This window comes from Pyxicephalus adspersus, chromosome 1, assembly GCF_032062135.1.
Source record: "Pyxicephalus adspersus chromosome 1, UCB_Pads_2.0, whole genome shotgun sequence".
Lineage (NCBI taxonomy): Eukaryota > Metazoa > Chordata > Amphibia > Anura > Pyxicephalidae > Pyxicephalus > Pyxicephalus adspersus.
In genome coordinates this window covers 64,321,401-64,346,974 of record NC_092858.1, presented here as the reverse complement: position 1 = coordinate 64,346,974, position 25,574 = coordinate 64,321,401, and the positions used below count along the sequence as shown (strand labels likewise).

The 25,574-nt window shown below is 37.5% G+C and overlaps 1 protein-coding gene across 1 annotated transcript; it reads left to right on the top strand.

Annotated features, from left to right (window-relative positions):
* IRS2 (insulin receptor substrate 2) lies at positions 1-24,803 on the top strand. The gene is made up of 3 exons (XM_072411948.1): positions 1-207; positions 442-3,564; positions 21,883-24,803. The coding sequence occupies exons 2-3, from the start codon at positions 534-536 to the stop codon at positions 21,885-21,887; spliced, it is 3,036 nt and encodes a 1,011-aa protein (XP_072268049.1). The 5' UTR covers positions 1-207; positions 442-533; the 3' UTR covers positions 21,888-24,803.
* Positions 24,804-25,574: the final 771 nt, after the last annotated feature.

Sequence of the window (25,574 nt, the reverse complement as noted above, 5' to 3'; positions counted from 1 at the left end):
TGTTGTTTTGCTTCTTTAGTTCAGTCAGTCGGTGTGATGTGCTATGTATGTGCAAGGCTGGGAGAAGCTGCGGTGATGGAGCGCTGAGCATGGCTAGACACCCCACACTACTGGCCACCATTCCTGCTGCATTCATTGAGCAGTAAACATCTCCTCAGCAGCGATCTGTCATAGCACGATGATTTCCCACAGCTGAGTCCTCGCCAGGTAAGTCATTGCTGCTGCTGCTGCTGCTGTGTTTTTCCTCCGTGCGTAGCTGCTGTATATTCCGCTTTATTTCTTCTATCCATGTAATATGTACGTCACCATAACTGCAGCATCTGGGTGTCTCAGGATTGCTGCATGCAGCGTAGTATTGGAACTTGCATGTGATGATGCTGCGATTTTATCACATTCTGTCTTACCGCATCTTACAAGTCTTTTTTTTTTTTTTATTTGAAGGTCAAGGTAGAGCAGGTGGGAAACTAGAAATCTGTTATCTGTCATCCTTCAAGTCTCCCCAAGCAGTGTCTGGGGATAGAGGTAAGAAGAGGATGGCCAGCCCTCCCACTCCAGGCCAGCCACTTCTCCCTGCTGGCTCCAATCTCAACCACAACAACAACAACAACAACAGCAGCAGTGTAAAAAAATGTGGCTACCTGCGAAAACAGAAACATGGCCACAAGCGCTATTTTGTGCTCAAGGAGCCCAGTGAGGGCTGCCCTGCTGCCAGGCTTGAGTACTATGAGAGCGAAAAGAAGTGGAAGAGCAAGTCAGCAGCGGCCAAAAGGGTCATCTCTCTGGACTGCTGCCTTAACATCAACAAACGGGCGGATGCCAAAAACAAGTACCTGATTGCCCTTTACACTCGTGATGAGTACTTTGCAGTGGCAGCAGACACTGAGCAGGAGCAAGAAAGCTGGTACCGGGCTCTCACAGACCTGCTTAGCAGTGGCAGGGGAGAAAAAGATAGAAATGGATGTACAGTTACCGGAGGATGCTGCTGTTCCGGGACTGGGAGCTGTGGCACTAATTGTAGCTGTCACCTGGCACTGGCTGAGGACCCAAATTATGGACTAATAACACCAGCCACTGCAGCCTACAAAGAGATTTGGCAGGTAAACCTGAAACCGAAGGGTCTGGGCCAGATGAAAAGTTTGATTGGTGTTCACCGACTGTGCTTGTCTGCGCGAAGTATCAGCTTTGTACGCCCAAATAGTGAAACCGCTTCAGTAACCCTTCAGTTAATGAATATCCGACGCTGCGGTCACTCGGACAATTACTTTTTTGTGGAGGTGGGCCGCTCAGCTTCCACTGGACCTGGGGAGATCTGGATGCAAGTTGATGATAATGTGGTCGCCCAGAGTATTCATGAAACTATTCTAGAGGCCATGAAGGCTATGAAGGAATTAGCTGAGTTTAGGCCTCGTAGCAAAAGCCAGTCTTCTAGTTCCAACCCCATCAGTGTTCCGGGAAGACGTCATACGCAGCTGCCGCCAAGTCAGACTGGACTGGCCAGGAGAACCCGTACTGACTTTCCTCCAACTTCATCAAGCGTTCCAGTAAATCAGTCTTCTCGTCTCCGTACTGCTAGTGAGGGAGATAACTTAAGCAACAAAACAGTCTTAAGCAGTCCTTTAAGTCCGAGTATTCTTCGTGCTCCATTAAGTCGTTCCCATACATTGAGTTTGGGTGGTCGAAATGGGAAACTTTTTCCTGCCCCAGGTCCCCTTCAGCACAGCAGGTCTATGTCCATGCCAGTTCCACATTCTCCTCCATCTGCTGCTAGTCCCATTAGCATCTCCTCTGGGAGCAGTGGCCATGGTTCTGCTTGTGACCCTCTTATTCCTCCACGTCCTTCCAGCTGTAATGTGTCGGCATCTGGGTCACCTAGTGACCCGGGTTTTATGTCTTTGGATGAATATAGTTCTAGTCCAGGGGACTTGGCACGAGCATATTTAAGTTGCAGAAGTGGCACCCCTGATTCGGTTTCTGGTACCCCACCACAAACAGGAGAAATGAATGGATACATGTCAATGGATAGATCTTTGCCTTGTGGTTGCCAATGCCTTGCCCGACGCATGGAATGTTCAGCAATGGAGAAGTGCCCCAGGAAAAGAACTTACTCTTTAACTAATCCTGGAAGACAAAAAGTTGCAACTCCTCAACTTTCCTCAGCTTCCCTTGATGAATCAACCCTTGTTCGTGCCACATATAAGGGTAGCTTTAGTCTTTTGTCATCATCTCCTAAAATATGCCATCCTTATCCTGAAGACTATGCGGATGTAGAAATTGGACGCCATGAGGATGATGGCTATATGCTTATGAATAATGGAGTTGTTACCGTTTCCTCTTCCTCAGATTATGTTCCTATGAGCCCTGCAAGTGTGTCTGCCCCTCAGCAAATTCTGCAGCCACGCACATGCATCAATGGCAGTTCTCAGGAAGATTCACCAAATGACTATATGCCAATGTGGTGTGCATCTAAAACAAGGCCAGTATCTGTACATCATAGACTTTCTCCTGCGGAGCCCCAGTCCTTTACTCCCCCTGATTATTTCTTCATGCAGCCTAAAAGTTGCTGTTGCCAGAGTCATACAACAGCACCTCAACACAATAGCCTAGCGGATGTTGAGCCTTATGTGTTGATGAGGTCCCCAGCTTCGTCTTCTCCACATGGTCGAATTGTTCGACCATCTCGCCTTGCACTTCGCACTCTGCCAAGTATGAGCGAGCATCCACCAGAACCAACAAGCCCACCAGGAGGGGAATATATTCACATATACTTTGGAGAGACAAGATCACAGGATTCCTTGCCTTTGCCTACACAAACTGCTCATTCAGACTCTGCACCACTGTCTTCTGCAGGCAGTCCATCCTCCTCCTCATCTGGGTCTGGGTCTGGGCCTCAGCCCTCCCCAATTTCAGACTATATGAACTTGGAATTTGGGCCTCCTTCACCAAAACCGAAAGCCTCAACTAGCTTATGCCCAAATTCAGACTATACAGAAATGAGCCCAAGGAAGACCTCACCACAGCCATCTTCACCCATAGCATCTTCACCTACAACTGCAAAATTACCTATAGAAAGTACAGTTCCTAGTGTACAGTGCCTCACGGTGCTTATGGACAAGATGAATGGGGCATTTAGTCTGCACAGCCCTCCACCAGATCCCAACAGAGGGGCTAAGGTCATTCGAGCAGATCCACAAGGGGGTCGCCGACGCCACAGTTCAGAGACTTTTTCATCCACCACCCAAGTGACTCCTGTATCCCCTTCCTTTGCACATAGTCCCAAGAGGCACAGCTCGGCCTCTGTGGAGAATGTGTCCTTGAGACCAGGAGAAACATTGGAACCTGGCGAATGTGGCAGCCCTATGTGCAGGGAAACCTCAGCAGGATTCCAGAATGGACTTAACTACATTGCCATTGATTTGTCACCTGAAGATAGAAACCTGTTGCTGCTATCACAAGCCTCTTCCAGAGGACACTTGCCTGCTCTGGGACTTGCCAGTTTGAGCATTGGTTCCTATCCAAGCATTGACTTTCTGGGACATGGGATGAAGGGTGCCACCACTGTCAGAGGTGAGAATGTTCAACAACATTGTTAAACATATGTATTAAAAATACCTTCCTGCTGTGATCTTATTGTAGGGTGTTTTTCCTAGTATTTTATTAGTATACAGATCAGATAAATACAACATGTACAGTTATACACCACATACACAGGCAGAGGGGCTATTGTTGGTTTGTTATGTATTAGCTCAAGCATGTTTTCATAATACTACAATGAATCCAAAATCATAAACCTGTTCCTGCTGTTTGTGTGTATTTCACTTATACATGAATGCATTTTACTAAGTCCATTGATATTCATCATTTTACAGCTGCATTTTTAGGAGTAATTCTCCCCTTAATCCAAGAAGTTTCTACCATAGTAATCAAAGGTAATCTGTTTATAATGCAGCATTTGGAGTCTGTTCAGTTGGACGTTTTTAAAGAGTATTTTTTTTTTTTAAAAAGTCCACGACAGCATGGACGTCACTGATTTGTAATAACAGGGTTTGCAGATTTACTTACTTTTTATTCACACAAACAATAGACAGCCCACATGTCTCTTCTTACAGAGACATCAAAGCCACTTATTCTTTTAACCTTTAACCAGAAGAGAGTACACCCCCTCCCCCAGTTTACTTCACCATCATTGAGCTATGGATAAGGGGGACAAGTATTAGGATTTTGTCTGTATCGCAAACTATTTTTGAATTGTTCTTGGTTTATGAAGTAAAAGGTAATCTGATTAAAATATTTAAATGAATTTATTTTGCTTGCCACCAGTTTTGAAGTAGTCATTGGGTTTCCTATAGTAGTATGTCATAATCATATCTTCAGGTTTCCTATGTTTCCTGTTAAGAGAAACAAAACCAGTTTTCCTGTGCACTTTGATGTGTGTGTGTGTGTGTGCATTTATAAAGCCTGTCACCTTAAGAAGTATTTGATCATATTTTTGATCCTGATGGATATTTGTAAGCATTGGTTTCTTAGTTCAGTTAAAAGTATAACATTTACAAATGGCTACTCTCTTTGCATAGAGAAATGTTTATTTAAGCTATGTTTCATTAGATGACTTTCTACTAGTAAGTAGCAGCATGGTATATCACCATGATTGTTTTGCACTGCTCTAGTAAACCATCCTGTATGTATCTGAAACCAGTTTCATAAGGCATGTCTACAGGCACTGGAAGAGCTATGTAATCCTCTTTTATAAGGGAAAGGTTAAATAAGCAAAATACTTCCACTATGATTGCGTGTACAGATTCATCGATGGAGGGGAAAGTGTGAATAGCTTCTCAGTCTTGTATTCTACAGTTGTAATTATAACATTGTTTATTGTTACCATGTTCAAAAGGTTTATGAATGTGTTCTTTCTCCTGCAAAGAAGCGGGTGTTTTTCATTTGCTTGTCATAGAATAGTCTCTGCTAGTTACGCTTTGGTTGTTCTGCCATTGAAGACCAGCTTGTCAGAGATTAGCATTGAATGGGGAGGGGATGATCATTGTTTTGCTTTGTAGGAAACTCTTGTGAATTGTGTACTACTCCTTTTCCAAGGGGACCTAGGATAATGCGCTGTAGAGTAAATGAAAGAGACGTAACGTAGTAAACCTCCCTATGAAATTTGTACTGGACCGACGAGAGAAATTTCACAGAATTTTATAAACCTGGAACCACAAATAAGGGGATTTTTTTATTTTACTCATTAGGTAACGGAAGAATCAGACATTTATGTACATCATTTTTCACATCTGTTAGCCAGGACTGGGATTTTGCTTACGTTTACAACTGAGGATGTATGGAGGCTGCCGCTGATTACCTCTACTCTAATCTAGGTTTAGTGCTGTCATGAAAAAACATTGGCTGCAGAGCTTTCAAAATCATTGCTTTAAAGAAGTATGCAGATTTAGGGCTGACTGCCCTGGACTGCATTCTTGTTCCATGTTACTGTATTAGGAATAAAGCAAGAGACCGCCAAACGGCAGGCATTTTGAGAAGGATCCATTGATCCTACATTCATATCCTGTTTAAATTGTATTACAGTCTTTTTGTGTTGGGCATTATGACCCTATATCTCCGGGTGTTGTGATTGAGAATAGTATTCTGATAGTGTTAAAAAGGCTTAGACAACAACATGTCCTTATATAGAATCTTCAAATTGGGACCAAATCCAGACAGTGCATTCTTTAGACATGGCCACGTCATGTTATGGTTCAGTGTTTTGGGAAAGCATCTGACAGTTTATTGCAGACACTTTGATTCTGCAGTGCTTGCTACATAATAATAGATTGAATATATATTACCACGTGGAATTCATTCGTCCATGTCTGCAAATTGGATGGGCAAAGTTATTTGTCAGTGGAGTAAATGAAGGTTCATGTGAAGGAAAGCACCAGGAACTACTATATATATATATATATATATATATATATATATATATATATATGAAAAAAAACATCACAATTATTAATGTCAGAGGTTGATGTGTAAGTTAAAATCTATCTCTAATGACATGACAATTCCTTTGGAATTTAAGATATGATGTGTTGTTTTCAGTATCTTTCCAAGGATTGTATAAAAGAAGCAGATGGCTTTAGTTGCTGGTGAAGCCCCTGTTGATTTAATATTTCTTGAGCTCTTACAATGGTTTCTATAAATATCTTTCTAGATATCATATGAAAAAAGTTCCCTATTATGTTACAAAGTGGTAAGCCCCTTTGCCATTTAAGCCAATCTACTAGAATCTCTCAAGCATCCTGACATTTTTGGTCTGCACTGCAGCCAATTGTGATAATTTTACAAAATAACCATTTTTAATTAAGTATGATCTAATATGCCTAACTAAAGTGTCATATTTTGTTTTGTTGTTACTTTTATGTATTTCTACAAAAGATAAGAGTAGGACAAATGTGGAAGAAGGGGAGAAGGTTTTACAGATTATGGACTGTCCTCTTAAAAAGGGACAGTTAGTTGTTGTAATTGAACATCCTTCTCTAATTTATAAACAGCATGAAAGCTAACAGCTGTTGTGACCTTCTTGAACCTTGTGGGCTTGAAGGACAAGACCTTCACCAATTGTTACTACTTAGTAAGGGAGAAAAGAGGGAGGCCCTCGCGTATGTATACCTAAAGCAAGCTTCTTTGTAATAGGTACATTGCTAGATTTGCACACATATTCCTAATTCTCATGATCAGGCGAGAATTATCTAATAGTGGGGTAACTAAGTGGGGTATCCCTTATGTTATTTCATTGCACAGTAGTTCTATCCATTGGACAGCAGTATGCACATTTTTCCTCATTCATGGCATTGGCCATGGTGTTGACTTGAGTAAGTTATCCTATTTGGATCCAGTTTTATTTTGCAAAAGTTGAAGCAGTTGACATTTGTTGTGATAGAATTTCCCAGTTTGCTCCTAAGCTTCTCAATTTCAGGTTCTGATCATTCTTCCAGATATTCTACTTGCTTTTCCTGGGAGCAATTGTGGGGGAAAACTCCGAGCTTAAAGTCATAAATATTTTGGCATCCAGCACAGGTAATGGAGTAATGGGGATGTCCTTTGATGCTGCAGAGCTGTCTTAAACTTTATTATTAATATTATTATTATTAAACAGGATCTATATAGCGCCTACATATTACGCAGCGCTGTACATTAAATAGGGGTTGCAAATGACAGACTAATACAGACAGTGATACAGGAGGAGAGAACCCTGCCCGGAAGAGCTTACAATCTAGTAGGTGGGGGAATTTATACACAATAGGATGGGAGATATGTAGTGGTGTAGTGATGGTTTCAAAAGACAGAAGAAGATAGGCAAGTTTGAAAAAATGGGTTTTGAGTGCTCTTTTAAATGAGCAGAAAGTAGGAGCAAGCCCAATAGGACGAGGAAGACCATTCCAGAGAGTTGGGGCAGCTCTAGAGAAGTCTTGTATCCGTGCGTGTGATGAGGTTATGAGTGAGGAAGTCATTAGTGGGTCATTGGCGGAGCGGAGAGAGCGGCAGGGGGAGTATTTTTTTACCAAGTCAGAAATGTAAGTGGGACAATAACTGTGAAGGGATTTGTTGAGCCTTTTCAATATGGGGAAATGTTTAGCCATATTATTCAAGTGCAATAGCAAAAACACCCACTGCTGCCTCCAAAGGTTCTTCACTGCCTCTTGTAGAGCTAGGATACCATCCAGGCCCATCCCAATACACAGGCCTCAAGATACTTGTTAACAGACTTAAGATATTGTGACATGGGCTATACATAGGTTATCAAATTTGAAAAAGTTGCTGTTGATATGTCTGCTTTAGAAGACTCTGGTTTGGTGTTCGAGCAAGGAAAGGTGTATTCTGACAACCTATACGATCATCCACTTGCCGTTTGTGTTACTTCGTATTCAGTTTACGCTCAGGTTCACTCAAGGTACTGCAGTGGTAATGTTAGTCTACACTGTTATATTAGGTATTTACTACAAACTTTACTCTGCCCTTTCAAAAAAGAAAAAAATGTGACTTTCATATATAGTGACTCTTGCACAAGTTAAGTGCATCAGTTATTTAACAGTAATGATAACTAACCCATTCTGGTTTAGCTTGTACTTTCCTGTCACAGCAGGATGATTCTGGTGTCTGCTTTCCAGCTAGTATCAGACACAAATATTCCCTTTGAACTAGACCATTGTTTCTTCTATTTCACCTGGTACATCATGTTCCACTCCTACTTTTCCATTGACTTTCTCATTGTATTAAAACACAGTGACCAAATCAACACAAAAACCTAAGTTATGTCATTGCTTTTGTTATACAACTGCAAGAATACTGTGTGGAGCTAGTATGCACTGAAAATATGCTTCACCTTCTCAAGGACATAACTAACCCAAGCAAATAAAGCAGGCATATGGTTTGCCTAAAAATTAGAATGAGTAAAAGTATTTCTTCATAAAAAAATTGTGGCATTTTTTCATTTATAACTATTTCGGTATTATAAAATGAAATTGTACACATTTACCAATGTGTCTGCGTTTTATGAAATAAGCTATATATATATAAATATACATATATATATAAATATATATATATATATATATATATATATACCGTATTTTTGAAGGGGATACATTGACACAGAGTGATTTTTTAGTATTTTGTTCAGAATCTTTTTTTTCTAGGTTTTTCTCCTTTAAAATTGGGTGCGTCTTATAGGCCGGAGCGTCTTATAGTCCGAAAAATACGGTATATATATTTTTTTTTTTTTTACTAAGTTTGTCACAATGGGAAAACCAATTTTTTGTTGTGTTTCTTTTTACCGTTCTGTTGATTCCACTGGTGTTTGCTTGCTTATTTTTTTTGGAATAAACTATGGAAAACATAGGCATTTCTTTCAATACCACAAACCTGGCGGTTAAACCTTTTTTTCTTTTTTTTACCCGCTTTACAGTAGTCATACACATGAGCACTTTCTAGGGACATGGATTTCTAGGGAACAAGAATCCTATGTTTGCTTGGAATCTCTCTGTGATTAATAGAGAAGGGTCATGTGTCTTTCACAGTTGCTGAGTTTTACTCTAAATTATAATTTCCAGGCTCCAACTGTGGCAGCATCATCTGATATTGCGATACAATCATAGAATAAAAAAATGTAGGCAGCCTTTGGGAATGCTTTTCCTGAGTACGGAGCAGTTTGACGCAATGCCTTCTTTTTTACAAACAGGGTGCTCTGTGAGCATACAACATGCATGCCAAGTGCCCTGTTTTCAAATGCTTTGTAAGGTAATAGAAATAAAAAAACACATTCACTTACAGAAAAAAAGACTTCTCAAAGAGTTAACTTTTTTGTGTGACTAGCTACCTTTTGAGTTTAAAATAGAATTCAGCAAAATATTCTGAATGGGGTGTTTGTTATGAAGTGAACCTAGAACAGTTGCTGCTTAAGGCACAGGAAGTGCTTGCTGAGAATTGCTTCTGATTACTTTCAAGATAGCACAAGACAAGATTACATTCATTTGTTCCCTATATATAAACAATTCATTGAATGGCGAAAGATATGTGATATGTCTGCATTTACTGACAAAGTATACACTTCTCATCACTTGTGTGTGAACAGAGGTCATTTGGAATATTATTTAAGCACCACTGAGGAATAGTTTATGTACTAATTAACTTTAGCTGTAAATTAAAGCAGTGATGTTTACCAAATGAACATTTAAACTGAAATAACTGCTCCACAGTAACTGATGTAACTAAAGGCTTGTTCACAAAGTAATGTACAATGCAACATGTGTTGCCTGGTGATTAAATTCAAATATAAACTCCAATAGGGCAATACAGGAACCAGATAGATTTTCATTTGCTTGCATTTGAAAATCTTGAAAATAATGGAAAAGTCAACAAGTTCTAAAGCTGGCACTATGCTAAAAATGTTCTCACAATAGTTTATTTTCATATTGCTTAACATGTGAATTTGTGGTAACTGTTGATGATGGTGGACACCATTCCCCTTTTATATTGTGTCACTTACATATTTTTATAAAATAAATAATACATTTATAACCCTGGCTTATAGAAAAAAGGTGGAAAGAATGTTGTCTTATCTTACCAAATGAAGAAATTAAATGTTTTCCTTTTTCCATATTTTAAAACGTGAGACAATATACAAACAGATTTTCTGTTGCTACAGCCAGATGAGTGCAGTACACACTGCATAATGATTGCTATGTAGATTGAAGCAACATAAAAAAAAGGTCTCTGGCTATTGTAGGATGCTCTGTCTAAACCTTAGGAAATGGCAACGTTTGCCTATGAGAAGCTAAAGCAGACTGTGTACAGACAAAGAAACTAGTATTAATAGTGACATAATAAATGTATGTAGAATACTTGAAGCTATACCATGCTAGGCTTTCCTAAAGACACTTTTGTTCTAGGTTTCTCTTAATACCGGATCATGGTACCAGGAATAGGGTCTCTGGGATCAGGTCTATGGACCACTGATGATTGGGTCCACCAAGCTACTTGGCCATTTCTTTATTGGTAGCCTGCTGCCAGAGAATTCAGAGGAAGTGTTTCATGTCGGGATATGTCCTTCATATTTTTGTGATGTTTTTAATAAAACCCTATTTGTTGCCTTTTGTTGCATTTGTCTGTAGAGAATACAATCTCTTTTATTTCTGTGGAATCTGTAAAATACAATATATGTTTATACCTGATGTAGTTTCTAGACATGCAGGGCTGCAAAGTGGTGAGAATGTTTTTGAACTGTTTTCTCAACCATGAGAACTAAAAATTGGAATTTATGATTCATAACTTTCCTTTAGAATTTCACAAACAGATGCTGTAAACTGGCTTGAAAGGAATGCAGGCGGGTCAAAACATGAACAGTGTTTTAAAAACAGGTGGAATGTAAAAAGTAGACTTTAAAGTGCAGCTGAAAGATACCATTAAAACCATTGCAACCATTAGTCTGGTAGGATCTATTAGCATTCATATGTGCTCTTGGAATAACAATTGTACTTGTATTTGTATTTTGCTCTTTGTTCTATGTGTGACATTGAATTTATACAAGCAGAGGACACAACCTACCTGAGTGTAGCCAAGCATTTTTCTGCAGTATTTCTGATAGACGTTTGCTGCATCTTTTGTAGGATGTTTACTCATACAGTATAGTATCTTACAGAAAAGCATGTGTAGTAATATATATATATAACACAATCTGGCACAATGCATGTAGTAGAAAAGGTCATATATAGGCTACATTTATGTAATAAAAATAAGGACTGTAAACCTGCAGTGACAAAAAAAAAAGATCAGAAGCTTATTGGTTGAAGGGGAGAGATCTCTTTTTTAACACATGTCTGAAAACCAACGCGGCACAAAGCCAGCTCTGCACTTGCTTTTCAGTGTTTGAGATTTCAGGCTGAATAAGACACAATTTAGTGGCCAGAATGTGCACATTGAAATAACACCTCTTCAGAATGTAGCTCTTGATGATTATAAATAGCTTTAATAAAGACAAGGAAGGATGCTGCCCTGAAAAGACCCCAGGCTTTGCCTGTGAGTTCAGGATTAGAGAGTGTGTTGAGGCTCAGCATGTGCACAGTGCCAAAAATGTATTCAAGGTCAGTGGATGTCTGAATGAAGGGAGCTAATCTGTTTTATTGGGAGAGGGAAGGTACTTGCTTGTGATGCATGTAATTATGCATGAGCAGATGTGAGTAATGCAATTTGGGGGTCTGTATTTTTACAAATAAAAAGAATTGTGTAATTTATAGTGTTAACAAATACATACTTGAGCAAGGCTCTACTTTCTACTTAAAAAAATGGATACTATCCACACTGATCACATTTCAGGCTTCATTTTTACATGTATATCCTGGGGGTGGGAACAGATAACATACATACAGTTTGAAAATACTGCTTAGTCAGAGAAAGGTTTATTCATAAGTTACAATCCATCTTTTTTATGATTTACAGTCATTTATGCAGATAAGGGTGCTGTCTATTTTTGCACATCTCATCATGAACTATAATGCTGATTTAGGTTACTATCAGTAGTTATCGGACATATGTGTTGTGTTGGCATGACAGGACAAAGGGCATTTTTTTTTGTAAATTCTTTGTCCACATTTGTAGATCAGCTGGATTGGGCTGTGATCCACATTAAGCCAGTCTGTTATCCGTCTCACTAGAGATGAAATGACACTATTAACTTAATTTTCTAATCACTTATTGAATTATGTATCACATCATGTTGATTTTTTTGAATCATCTGTAATTTCTCTTTCCTTCCTGACTAGATAATGAATGAGGGAAACAGTGAAAGACCATTTACCATGAGTTAGTGACTCGTGCTATGCCATGATTTTATATTTTTCACAGTGTTGAACAATAGCGGCGTAATATGTTGGCGCTATATAAATCCGGTTATTAATAATAACTGGTGTAAGCAATGACAAAAAAATAAAGGTTTGTACACTTAGCATGGAAATGAGTTTCCCCAGTACAAATAACAAATCAGTGGAGATTCATTGTTGTTGTTTACATTTGTCTGTATGGCCCATCTTCCAGGAGAACACTTCCTTCCTCAGCAGATGGCAGCCTCAAGGCCATGCACCTGCCATGACAAGCAAGACACACTAGTAATCTACCCCAGCACTGCTGCTGACAATAGGCTAATGATTGCATGCCATCTGCCTCCCAGGCCTAGTAGAAAACAGAGGAACGGATTTCTTCAACAAGGGAATGGTGGATTTTCCCCCCTATATATAGAGACAATAGTGACAAAGCAAGCAAGATTAGAGGACAGAGGGGGCAGGGCAGAAGTTGCTTTGAAGGAGCTTAGTCCAAGCTAAGAGGAGCCATCACTTTCCTTCAGCTCCCTGCAACCCTGGGGATTTCATGAGAGCATGTAAAGTGGAACCTGCTACTACACTGAATTAAAGATTTGGTTTATTTTAATACCTTTTCATGACACGTGTTACCTTGAACGACTGTATTTGGATGACAGTCTGTGATCATTCCTAATCTGCCTGTGGCATTTTGAAAGGAATACATAACCCCTCTTTGCTTCCTGCACTTGTTTTTCTTCAAAAGTTGGTCAAAGTGCAGTTTAAGGCTATCTATAGTAATGTGCTTGAAAAATGGAATGTATGATCTTGTTGAGCAGGTTCAAAAGGTTTAGAAAAACAAGTAGGAATTCACTAAACACTCTCGGTATCACCAAACACGCTCTTGTACAAAAGTCGTTTTGCTTCTTTTCTACAAAATACTAGCTGTCCTATAACCCTTTTAAATTAATTTTTGCATTTCTAAAAAATTTATTAAACTGAACTGAACTTTTAGTCAGCAATGAATACACAAACAAACATTTTACTAAAATGGAAAGTAAAATCTTTGCTATCTGGGCTTCCCCTCTAAAATGCACCTAAAAAGAAAAACATTAGAATTTTACCTCAGTCTTCAATATCTCTGGGTATGACTTCATATTCCTACCAAGTAGATTTTTGCAAGATCAGTCATTTTGCAAGAGTGACTTATTTCACTGTGCCTGATTTATTAAAGCTCTCCAAGACTGGAGAGAATACACTTTTATCAGTGAAGCTGGAAGAAGCAGCAAACCTGGAATGGATCTGGTTAGGACTGAAACCATTTGCTAACAAATAGCAAATGACTTTAAAAAATCCATTCCAGCTTTATCTGGATCACCATATTCACTGATAAAAGTGTATCTTCTCCAGTCTTGGAGAGCTTTCATAAATCAGGCTCAATGGGTCTGATTTTAATAAATCTCTCCAAGATTGGAAAGGATACACTTTCATTCAAGAAGCTGGGATGATCCAGGAAACCTGGAATACATTTCTTCAGTCATTTGCTATTTAATTAATCACCTTTATGTAAGGCTTATAAACTTAAAATGAAAAAATCCCTTTACGTCCTTATTTTTTCAAAATAAGCAAAACTGTTCACTTTGGGTTGTTATAATTTTTTATTCTGTAACTTTTAATAATTCCTAGTAATTTGGGGAGGTTGGAAAAAGCATTCATTCTAATTTGCATCTCCCAGGTAGGTCTAGCACCATTTAAATCTAGGTACTTCACAAAAGACTTCTTAGCCCCCAAAAGGGATTTTTCTTTGGACACCCATGGTGACTGCTTTATCTTTAAATACTTTTCCTGCAGAAGCATAAAATGCATTCTCCTTCTTAAGAGTCTTCCCTTGAAAGACATATGGGGACTGCCATTGATAACCTCCTTCTGTCTTCTTGTTTACACGTTGCTAGCCTGTCTGACTCTCTTTGGTATCTTCTAAATCACTGACCTGGAACAATTATGCAAATCAGAAAATTCAGGAAAAGTTCTTCTTTTTTTAATCTTGTTTTTTGGTCTGAAAAAAAAAGAATTAAAACAACTGGATCTGCATAGCAGGTAAGGTTAGTAATGCCTTTTTCTCATGGCAAGTTTTCTTCCTTTGTCCAATCATATTGAGAGATCATGGTATCGTGTTGTGATAAGATTGTCTTTAGTCATGTGGGCAGCGTTAACAACACCTTTACTAGGGCATTGTGAAAGTTTTACCAACCACATAGGAATGAGTCATTACTACTAGAAGTGTAGTAGGGTGAACAGGCAATAATTTGGAGTCTGCTGCCAAAAATGTTCTCAAGAGCTCCAAGATAAGGCAAGATTGGCACAAAGAATGACTGTGTAAATTGGAAGTTGTAACAACAAGACCATCATACTGTGATTTGTGGTAGCTAGGACAACATAGGTGGAGACAATTCAGTGGCAGGGTAATAAAGATCTGGATAAGTGTTTGTATGTGGGATTGTTTGGATGTATTGAGAAATTGATTATGTAAAAGTTGCATACTTTATTTAGTGAACTAATTGCAGTAAAACCACCCTAACCAAAAAGTAATGTATGCCCTATAATGTAGTGTCATTCATGTAAAACACAAAATTCTGCCTTTTCTTCAGATCTTTGATTAGCCCACTTTAGTATTGCTGTTGGCAGTGCCATTATACTTGCTTCATGGTTTAAATGTTTTGGTAACTATATACTCATGAAATAGGCCAAGATGTTCTCACTAAATAAAAAAAAAAAAAGTCCAAACATCACCCAGAGTTTATACAGTATTAAGGAGGATTATATGACGCATGGATTAGGCATTGTTGAGCAGCTTGGTTTAATGGAAAGGGTCAGAGATGGTGGCATTAGTCTAATACCAAACTAGCTGATACCAGTATCAACAGGGAAAGTTACCTGCAACTTGAAAGACAACTCTAAATAACTCTAATTTCTGTAAGCTTTCATGATGGCACAGATCATTGTGTTTGTTTAACAGGCAATGACTCCACATCCTATTACTACACACAGATGTATAGTTCTCTTGTATTAGTAGTATATTAAGTGAAAGTGTTTTCACATCAAAAGAGGAAATAAAGTACAAATATATTGTGCTAGAAAGTGTTTCTTAGGGGTAGATAATTAGTAACATGTAGTGGACATGTCTGTTGTGTTCTGCAAAGGGCAATATTTCTGTATGCTTTATTTACAGGTTAGAATAATGGTATAGTAAATCCATGGTGACAAGTTGTGCAAAGATAGCAGGCATATGTATAGTTTGCATACAGAATTACTTCTAAATACACTGAAGGGATTATTTATATCCAAAGTAATGTACTAGATTTATGGAGGGAACAGTATTACCACCTTTGATGTTTACCTATAATCAGTCAATGCCTCAAAGGACTAATAAGCTGCAGTATATTAAATTTTTGTTGATTTAAGATATAATTTAGTAAATCCATGCTTTGCCTATGCCTGAAAAAGTTACAAATTAATTTTAAATGGGTTCCCAACAAGCAGCCTTTACTTCTGTCTTATCCCGGCGAGTAACAAATAAGCCTTGCGAATCTTGCCCCCATGTGATGGCACTCTATGCCTAATTCTCTGATCACCAGCCACTAGCACTGTCAAGCTGGAACCAGGAACTACCACATATTTTTGTTCGCTTTCTTAGGCCACCATTAAAGATTTATTCTAACTCTATAGTCCTGCATGGACATTGCAGGTTTACAAGTAAAGTATGTGTCATTGAACTGGTGATTGCCTCTGTTTAGGCTGAGGCACATACCGCAGAGGTTACTGCAGGATAAGTTTCATATCCCGTTCTGCACGTTTACTGAGTAAACTAAGGAACTGCCATTTGAACTTCTCATAGGGCATGTTCTGTGTGTGTCAAGCACAAACAAAGTGCTGATCTGTCCAATGATACAGGTTCCATTTAATGTTTATTAAAGGGGTTGCCCACACTGGGACACATTTTCTCTTTTAAAATGTTCCCACCCAAGTTAGTGTTTTGCTGGGTGTCCCTACTACTTTTATTTTATCTGGGATTCCCACTGTAATCTGATTTTAGGGATAGTCAAAGAACTAAAAGTAAGACCTTTCTGGACTGTAAATCTGTGTTTTCATGATGCTGGTTAATGAATTAGAAAATATGTAAATTCTTCCAAAATACCCCATTGTATCTGAATGAATATTTGTTTCTCTTGAAACGAAATAAATTGGTTATGATATGATTGGCTGGGCTGCACTTAGAACTCCAATTTAAGACACAAGTGGAAGTTTGTGCAAAGAGAGGGATTTTTGTTTCTCTAAAGTGGGGATTTTCAGGGGACAGTTGGGCTGTAAAAGCACCTCCTGGAGGTCTTCTTTGAAGACAGGATGTTTGAAAAGATATAGCTCTAAAATAAGGAGTCGTTGAAATCCCTAAGTAGTATCAACTTACACATTTCCTTACTTCCCTTGCAATGGGAGAGCAGGCATTTGAAGTGCACTACATAAAACCTTATTCATATTTTGTTTCGGTGCCCCCCCTTATATAATGTAAAGTATTGAAAGCTTCTGCTACATTGTGGAAGCTTAGCTTCCTAGATTCAAAACCTGAAAAATAGGTGCAACTAGTCATACATAAATAAAATGCTAAAACCTTATACCCATATAATGCACACACATTAATGCACACACTTTTAGCAGTATTATTACACACTAGAAAAATTAGCTTTTTTGTGGGGATGGGGGTTATGCATGAACTATAAAGCATTGACAATTCTTTAAGTTGGAACCCCCTTTTAAAATGTATGCTTATGGTGTGTAAGACAATACATCTAAACATTTAACCTAGAATCTTTTCTTTAACAACTCCATGGGGCATTATTTCTGTGTAGGAAATCCTTTATTACATAATGTACTTCCTTGAAGTGTACATCAGTGACAAAAAAATGTATTGCTGTACATAGTAACCGCTTCATATACAACCAAGGTGCAAATAATTTAGGAAGAATGAAAAGCGATTAGCATTTTTCTGTGGAGATTTAAAAATAGACGTGCTTGTTGCTATTAGTGTGTCTTCTGTAGCAGCCTTGAGGCTTTCAAAGCTAGACTGCCAAACTGAGACTGTGTTTGCATAGTAATGTAACCAGAGGCTAATTGGTAAACTCATAGTGAGGGACCGATGTACTGCTGCAGCCAAGCATTGCCTTCATATTCTATTTGTGAATGGCATTTTTTTATTTTCTTGTGCAGCATTTGGATTATCTAAAAGACCAACTTCTAATGACCACAGAATCTGTCAAATAATGATTTTGTAGTTAAACATGCACACCTTTCAGTAATCATTCAGACCAATACATATATACTTTGATATGTTTTTTTACTGCTTAGTGCATCCTATTAAAATGTACAGTGCCTTTAGTATTCAGCAAGTGAAGATGCTGCAGTAACAACTTTTGACACTTTGCCAGCCCCACCAACAACTTAGATTTACCTTCCCTTTACCCCAGTGCTGCTGAGTTTGGCCAAATAGGGTGGGGTAAAAAATACCCACTATTCCTGAGACTGGTCAGCATGTGGCTGGCTTGCTCAGACTTACACCCAACTCTTTCACATCCCCTAGAGATCATCAGCCCCGTGTAATCTCCATCTTGAACCCCCAGGGCTTTCTTTCTTCATTTCCAGTGGCTGAATGGAGCCACGAGAGGCTATGAATAAGCTGCCATTGAAGGGGATGGCAGGGAGGGTATGGTACAATGGAGGCATGGGGTTAGTCTTAGTCTGAATCTTTTGATTTGGCTGGTATGGGCTAAGCAAAGGTTTACTTTACAACTACTGGAAGAAATACAATGCACATTATTTCATAAAGAAGGATAATACATCTACCCTCAATGGATAATCTGCTTGTTTTTCTTCTCCTAGGGATTGATTTATGAATTGGTAGTGTATCAATAGCAAATCTATGCCAGATTTGGGGAAACATAGCTTTTCTTTCCCATTTTCATTAACACTCTTAAGGGTTTTGTTTTTACTTTTTAGAAATAATTACTATTAAATCCCAATCCCATTAAAAAGTAATGCATTTATTCTAAATTTGTTTTTGTTCTTCTAATTTGATTGTTGCCCAGTACCAGAAAATACTTCTTTATATTTCAACTTTTGTGCTGCATTGAACTAGAGTAATACCCTTTCCATTTAACTGTTATAGAAAATAATTATGTTTAAAACAGGGAAACAAAAGAACATTTTGTATTAGTTAGTATGAGTTACTGCACTTTATATGTCCTTTTATAAAATAGGCATGTGTACCAGTATTCTGGGTTTATATACAAAACAACACTAATAAATGTGTGCATTAGATGCTGGTTACACCTTTCTTATTACTGAAAAGGATGTTCTTTACAAACACGGCGATGTCTCATGGAAGGGCATCTATAAAAGCAAGGTTTACATTATGGTATATTTTCCATTCACGTAGGTACTTCAACCTTTGCTTGCCTTTGTTTGAGGGAATCTCCTTATGCACACAAAGCAAAGGCATAAGTTATCGACTGTCCCAAGTTGTGCGTTGATGATGATGTGTTTAGAACGTTTCCCACGTCATCAGATATAGATGTGATGCGAAAATTGAAGTGATATTGATTTAGGACATATTAAGTCAACATTACACTATTTTAGTACCTAGAAATGTATTCCGTTCAATTCAAGTGTGTAGTAATGTAAGCAGAAAATAGTGGAGCAAACTTTATCTTTTAGTCCTTATGAAAACAGAAGTCAGACAGGAAGCAGGAATTTCCTTATTTTCCTCTGTGACAGATGGGCTATAGCTAAAGCAATAGGCAGCTGTTCAGACCTGTGGCTGAACACACGAATGCCGGGGAATCACCTTAACCCTTTGTCTTCCTATTGGCACCATTAACTTCCAACCAGTTCAAGTAGACTTTATTTTATTATTTTTATAACCTGTTTTTATAGCACCTATGTAAGATAGAGCAACTAATAGGGTCATTGCCATGTCACTAACTGTCGCTTAGAGAAGATTGAATAGTGAGAATTCCTCACTGCTTCGTGGGGGATGGCAGGTATTGGTCCTGGGCCATGGAGGAACATTTCGTCATGTGGTGAAAGGCTAAAACTTTTTAGAAGATCACTCTGCATCACCACTAGGAAGACAAGGACAGGAGGGATGCATTTTTGGATTGATCTTGGAGTGATCTTTTCAAATCCGATAGAAGTTCCTAGCCTCTCCTAGCTCATGAAAAACAAAAAAAAAAATTTTTGCAAGAAGCTTTGCATTTAAATGTTTTTGTTTTTTTGTAACTCCATCAATATTTCATATTGCTGCATGTTAGAAAAACCCAAATAAATTTTAACACCAACTTAGATCACATGACCTGTTCCAGCTGAATATTAATTTATTCCATTTCCTGTTTCTGTCCATCTTTCAACTGACACAAACAAGCTGTTAATATGAATTATAGAAAATGCTGTTATGTTCCAAATTCACATATTTAAATATGCCTGGAAAAGTGACTTATGTGTACAGATGATTATTTAAAAAACACTATGCAGTAATCCATGGCAATCAGCAAAATTATTTTTATTGGCTCATCTGCAATATACAACTAAAATGTAATATCTAATTGATTGATTTTTGATTCATACAGTCCCTTATGTTTATCCTGCTAATAGTGAAGAGCTCAAAAATTTGCCAATTATTAACTAATATTCACTGAATAAAATGCATCTGATCTGGCCTCAAGGCTGGTGAGCTGCAATGTCATCTGGGTCATTCTTGCTCCTACCGCATTTCGTATTGTGTATGTGTTGTAACATCCTGCTGTATACTTTCTGCTGGTTGTATACTATATTATAAAAGCATAACATTGGCTTTAGGATTTCTTAGTGGATTAGCACTGCATAAGTTCATGTGAGGCATACCACTGCTTTGCGTGCTGTAACCTGATCACAGGTGAATAATTCAAATACACTTCTGGAAAGTACTTCAGAGAAACAAATATTTTCAGCGTTTCTAGTCAAGTGTAATTTACATGCTTACTTGACTTTAGAATAAACCAGTGTGACATGTTCCTTTTACATTTGCAATGAAAAGAAAGAGGAAGAAGGTTTATAAGGAAAGCTTCTGTTTTCTTCACCTTCCATTTACAACAAGTGGCTTCTGTTGCATGAATTAAAGATAGTTGCTTTAAGGTCTGACTGGTTTACTGCATTCATACTATCGCCTTTTGGTAAAACAGTGCTGCTTAGCAAGGCAGATTTAAATAGATTATCCAGCATGGAGGAAAATCTATTGGGGCTGGTTATTTAGTTGTTGGTCTCAACCTAATGTAATTGTTTGTGTTTGTAATGGTTGTCAAAAGTTACCTTTATATAACGTTTATGAGTTGAAAATAGTTGTCACTATTGTGCTTGGTTAGGTTAAGGATGGACAGATTAGTCACACTGGATCAGAAGATCTGATCATTGTTCATTAGCCTGACATGCAGGTCTGTATTTGAAGTTGTGTGAGCACAGAGCATTTTTTCTGAACCATCCAGTTCTTCTACTACTTGCTGGGTACACACATGCAATAATTGTCGTTGGAAAGGATCTTTCACGATCCTTTCCAACGACAAAGGATTGCACGATGCATGAACAAGTTCTGTACATACAGCACCGTTCTGCTCTATGGAGAGGGGAAGGGGAGAACGACGGAGCGGCACCCTGCTGCGCTCTCTCCCCCCTTACTTCTATTACGATCGTTCATCGTCCCATGGATCCGCCAGGACGGTCGTTAGGAGGATGGAAGACGGGCTGTGTACACGCCAGATTCTCGTCCGATATCGGCCCTGAGCCAATTATCGGACAAGAAGCATTGGATGTGTGTACGTAGCTTTAGTCCTGCTATGCCTGTATTATTAAGTATATTATCATCATCCCACTATACGTTTTAATATTCTTGTTTTTTTAATTACTTTCATTTTGCAAGAGTTTCACCTATTGAAATTTTCCCATCTTGTATGGCTTTATGACACATACAGGTCTACACACAACTCATAATAATTGTTCCTGTATGTAGTCCTGTTATATTTTAAAGTTTATTACATTATTGATGAGCGAAACAGACCTCCCCTGGTGAGTAATACACACTGCAAAGTTTTTAGTGAGCAGCAATGCAAGATTCTTCCTGTTATTCCCTAGAATCCAACTACGTTGTATTGAAATTTCTATATGGATTCCACTAACTTACAATTTCATGCAGCTACCTCCTAAGTGCAGGATATTTTTGCCATAGTCTCATGATTGGTCCCAATGTTGTATAAGCAGAAAAACAATCACATGAGCAGGAAATAACCCCTATAAGGAAGCCATGTTTGAATTTATTTTGCCATTTATATCATAGCTCACTGTAAATTGAAAAAAGAGGATTGTGTATTAATTCGGTATAGTTCTTTTTTAAACAATAGTATTATATTTTAAAAAATAATAGTGCTACCATATTATATCTAATGATTTTTCTATTTCTTTTGCATTGCAGACTGAAAGTACTGATTCCAAACATTACTACACTACAGAAAAGAACCTTGGGCCTATTTTGTGACCAGATGCTGCTAAAGTCTCCGTCTTTCCGCAAGTGCGGTTTGATTGGTTTCCGCTCAGGTATATACTGTGGAGGACATGTGCCAGACAGCTACAAAGACGGATTTGACCCATATGGATGGCATTATTTACAGTCTATCATTTTCCTTTGGACATCATGAAATCCACCATAAACATAAAAGGAATGACGAGGCCTTCGTCAGCTTTTCTTATTTATTCTTCTGTAGGCTGGGACGTCAACTAAGGCAGTAACATGACCCAAATTTTAAGAGAAAGGTACTGCTCGTCCTACCTCATGAATCAAAGAAAATAAATTAAGAGATGGTGATGTGATGTTATGCGTTGTGCAATGAAGTTACTGAAGAAGTGTTCGGCCTTATTCTAAAGCGAAAAGACAATTGTTTGGTTGAATCAAAATTGACTGTGCAGTTTACTTGGAAACCTCATGACACCAAGTGACATGGCAACTTTAACATAATGCAGTCGTGCACGTTTGCATTTTCTCTTTTCAGTTGTGGACCAAAAATGTGACTATTTGACTTGTTTTATTCTCTTATACTGTTAGGACGCATGCACTACACCGTTACATAGAGCTTCAGTTGACTCCTTACAGTTGATCTAGCAGATTACTGTATGTATTGTATACAAGCCACAGGCTGAGAATTTTTTGGTTTGCTTTTTATCACTGACATTCAAAATGTATGTATGTTTTAAAGGAACAGCTTTTGTGTTGATACATTACTACTAATATTGACATGTACTGAAGTTTGGTTTTAGGTATTTTTTTTTTTTTTTTTTTTTTAAGGTACTTTAATTTTAACTTTGATTGTAATACACGCACACATAACTGCATTGTGATTAACCAAAAATGTCACCTTGTGGTATATTCATCCTAAATAATGTGCTGTAACAACTCTGCAGTTATTGGGCTAGCCTCTTGGCACACATCTTCCTGGCCGAGCAGTTGCTCTACTAATGTCACCACAATGCCACATACCCATATTTTTTTTTTTCTTTAAAAACCAAATCATTGAAAGTACACCGGAAATACTGCAGGACACCCAGATCCATGTTTTACAACCCTTTATGTGTTGGTGGTGGGGAATTATAAAGATATATGGTTTCAAAATATGGGCAGGATGAACTGATCTGAAGAGGACTTTAAAATGTCCTTGTTTTTCATTTCAAATAGATGGGCAATTTGTTTAACGTTACCCTTCTTGCAAAATACTGCTTGATTAGGTATAAGATATTTTGCAGCCTTTTTTTAATTTATAAATTCTATCAGACATCTTTTATAGAAGGGGACATGCCTATTTTTCTATTTTGGAAGGTACAAGCAAGCAAAATGAGGAATATTTTATCAAAGGACTGTTGGACATCACTGTAAATGATTCAATTCTTAATCTTGCTAATGTCTGTGTTTTTTTTTTTTCTTCAACTTACAACACTGTCATATCAAAGCCAAAAAGGGTGGTGGGCATCTTCTAAGCAAGATAGTATATTATGATATCTTCTGGGGTACCAAAACTATTTTTTGAGGGGTCCAAAGGTCATTCTGTGAAAGGCTTCCATTTGGAATCACATTTGTTTTGACTCTCAGAATGATACCAAACCAAGAACTGGTGAAAAGTGTATATGTGTATATATATATATATATATATATATATATATATATATATATATTCAGTTGTTTCTAATTTGTTGTTTCAATTTCTAAACCGAAAAATAATTATCTTGGCAGAACAAGGGATTTAGACAAAATGTATTCAACACCACGTCTTCCTGCTAACACAACAAAAAAGTCTTACTAAAAGGATTGTATTTCCAGACAAGAGTGAATGTAAATTCATATCTTTTTCTATTTCTCTTTTTTGTATTTAAATTCTTGAGGGCAGGGGGAAGTGTTGCTTTCTAGAGTAATGTACAGACTATTAAGAGAACCAATCTGTTAAAACATGTACAGTGTACTTTTATAAATGGATATATTGTGTAAAAAATTATTAATAATAATGTAAAACTTTCACAAATATTTTGGCAAAGTCTTCAAATCAAATATAATTAATATTTGCTACCTTAAAACACATACAGCACTGAAAGTTGTTACCTGCTGAGTACAATATTTGATTTAATATGAAAATATAGTCTTGTAGGAGAAATGTCTCTGTAGTATTGATTATCAGTCATATGAACGGTTGAGCAACATATACTAAATCCTAGCTCGGCTCTGTAAAATATACACGAGGCATATGCAATATTTAAATCTGAAGTTTAGTTTACAGAAATGCAACCAAAATGTACAGGTTTTGCAAAAACACTATGATGTATATTTAAATCTTTGTGCATTTTTGCCCACAGTCCCTTAAATTTAAAATATTTTGATATTGTAAAACCTAAAAGTTCTCAAACAGTATTTTATTCTTTATTTACTGGGTACATAATTGTTTCTGAATATCAAGATGTTAAATATATTTCTTACAATTGTGGTATGACAAGAGAATTAACTTATCTTGCAGTGTCTTCCGATGGACATGGCGTGTGTGGGTGTATGTTATGTGAGAGATATATATAAATATATATGATGCTGCTGGAGACCTGGATAAACAAAACTAGGGTAGTGCATTATATTTAGTCTTTATTGATCTTGGATGCTGTCTTAATAGCCATATGCAATAAATACATTATTTATGATAGGAATCGGTTTTGAGTGTGCTTTCTGTAGACATATGGCTGCAAAAGATATTCTGTTATTTTATTTATTGCTTTTTGAAATCATTGGGACTATGGTGTACAACTAAAGGGTAAATGTTTACTTTGATTTTATTATATTCATAATTAAACTGTGTGACAAAAAGGTCATTTATTGGTTTCCTTCTCTTTTTTTTAGTTTATATATATATATATATACACACACACATATTTTTATGTTATTACATACAGAATCTTCCCTTCTCCCATAAAACATCATGGATTTTACTGTGTTGGTCCTCCTATTTACACAGAGAGGAGAAAATTACTGAATGTGTTTCAGTATTTTCAGTCTAAGAATAGATTGTAAGTATTTTAAGTATTTTTTGTAATTGTCTTTTCCCAATAGAAGTGGAGTTTTTAACTTGCATAGTCGAAATTAGGGCCAATCTCCTTCTGTCTGGAATTTCTGTGCTAAATAGAAAACACATCCTACTTTAAAAAAAAAATTAAAAAAAAGCAAAAAAAGTGTATCTAAAATTGGTCAAATATTTGACTGGACAAAGAGTCCAGCATGAACCTATCTTAGGCTGCCCATGGGACAAAAGCTCCAGCCTCATGGGATGCAATTAACAACAGGATGAGACCATCATGAGGATCCACCATGTGTCACTGGATACACCATACATCAAACAAAAAAGAAAGTGGTTCACCCAATCAAGTTAATAACTTGCATGTGACAAATTCACATATCAAAACAATTAGTCAAACCTAATAAAACATAAAACACTCTGGCTTTACTCACATTAAAGTACCAGGTACTCATAACACCCCCAATAAACCAGAGCTTATTTTTTGTCACATATCTATCAATATGAGGGCAAGCCCCAGGGCCAATATTAAAGCCAGTTACTATTGTTGGATTTGTGGAACTAAGAATTC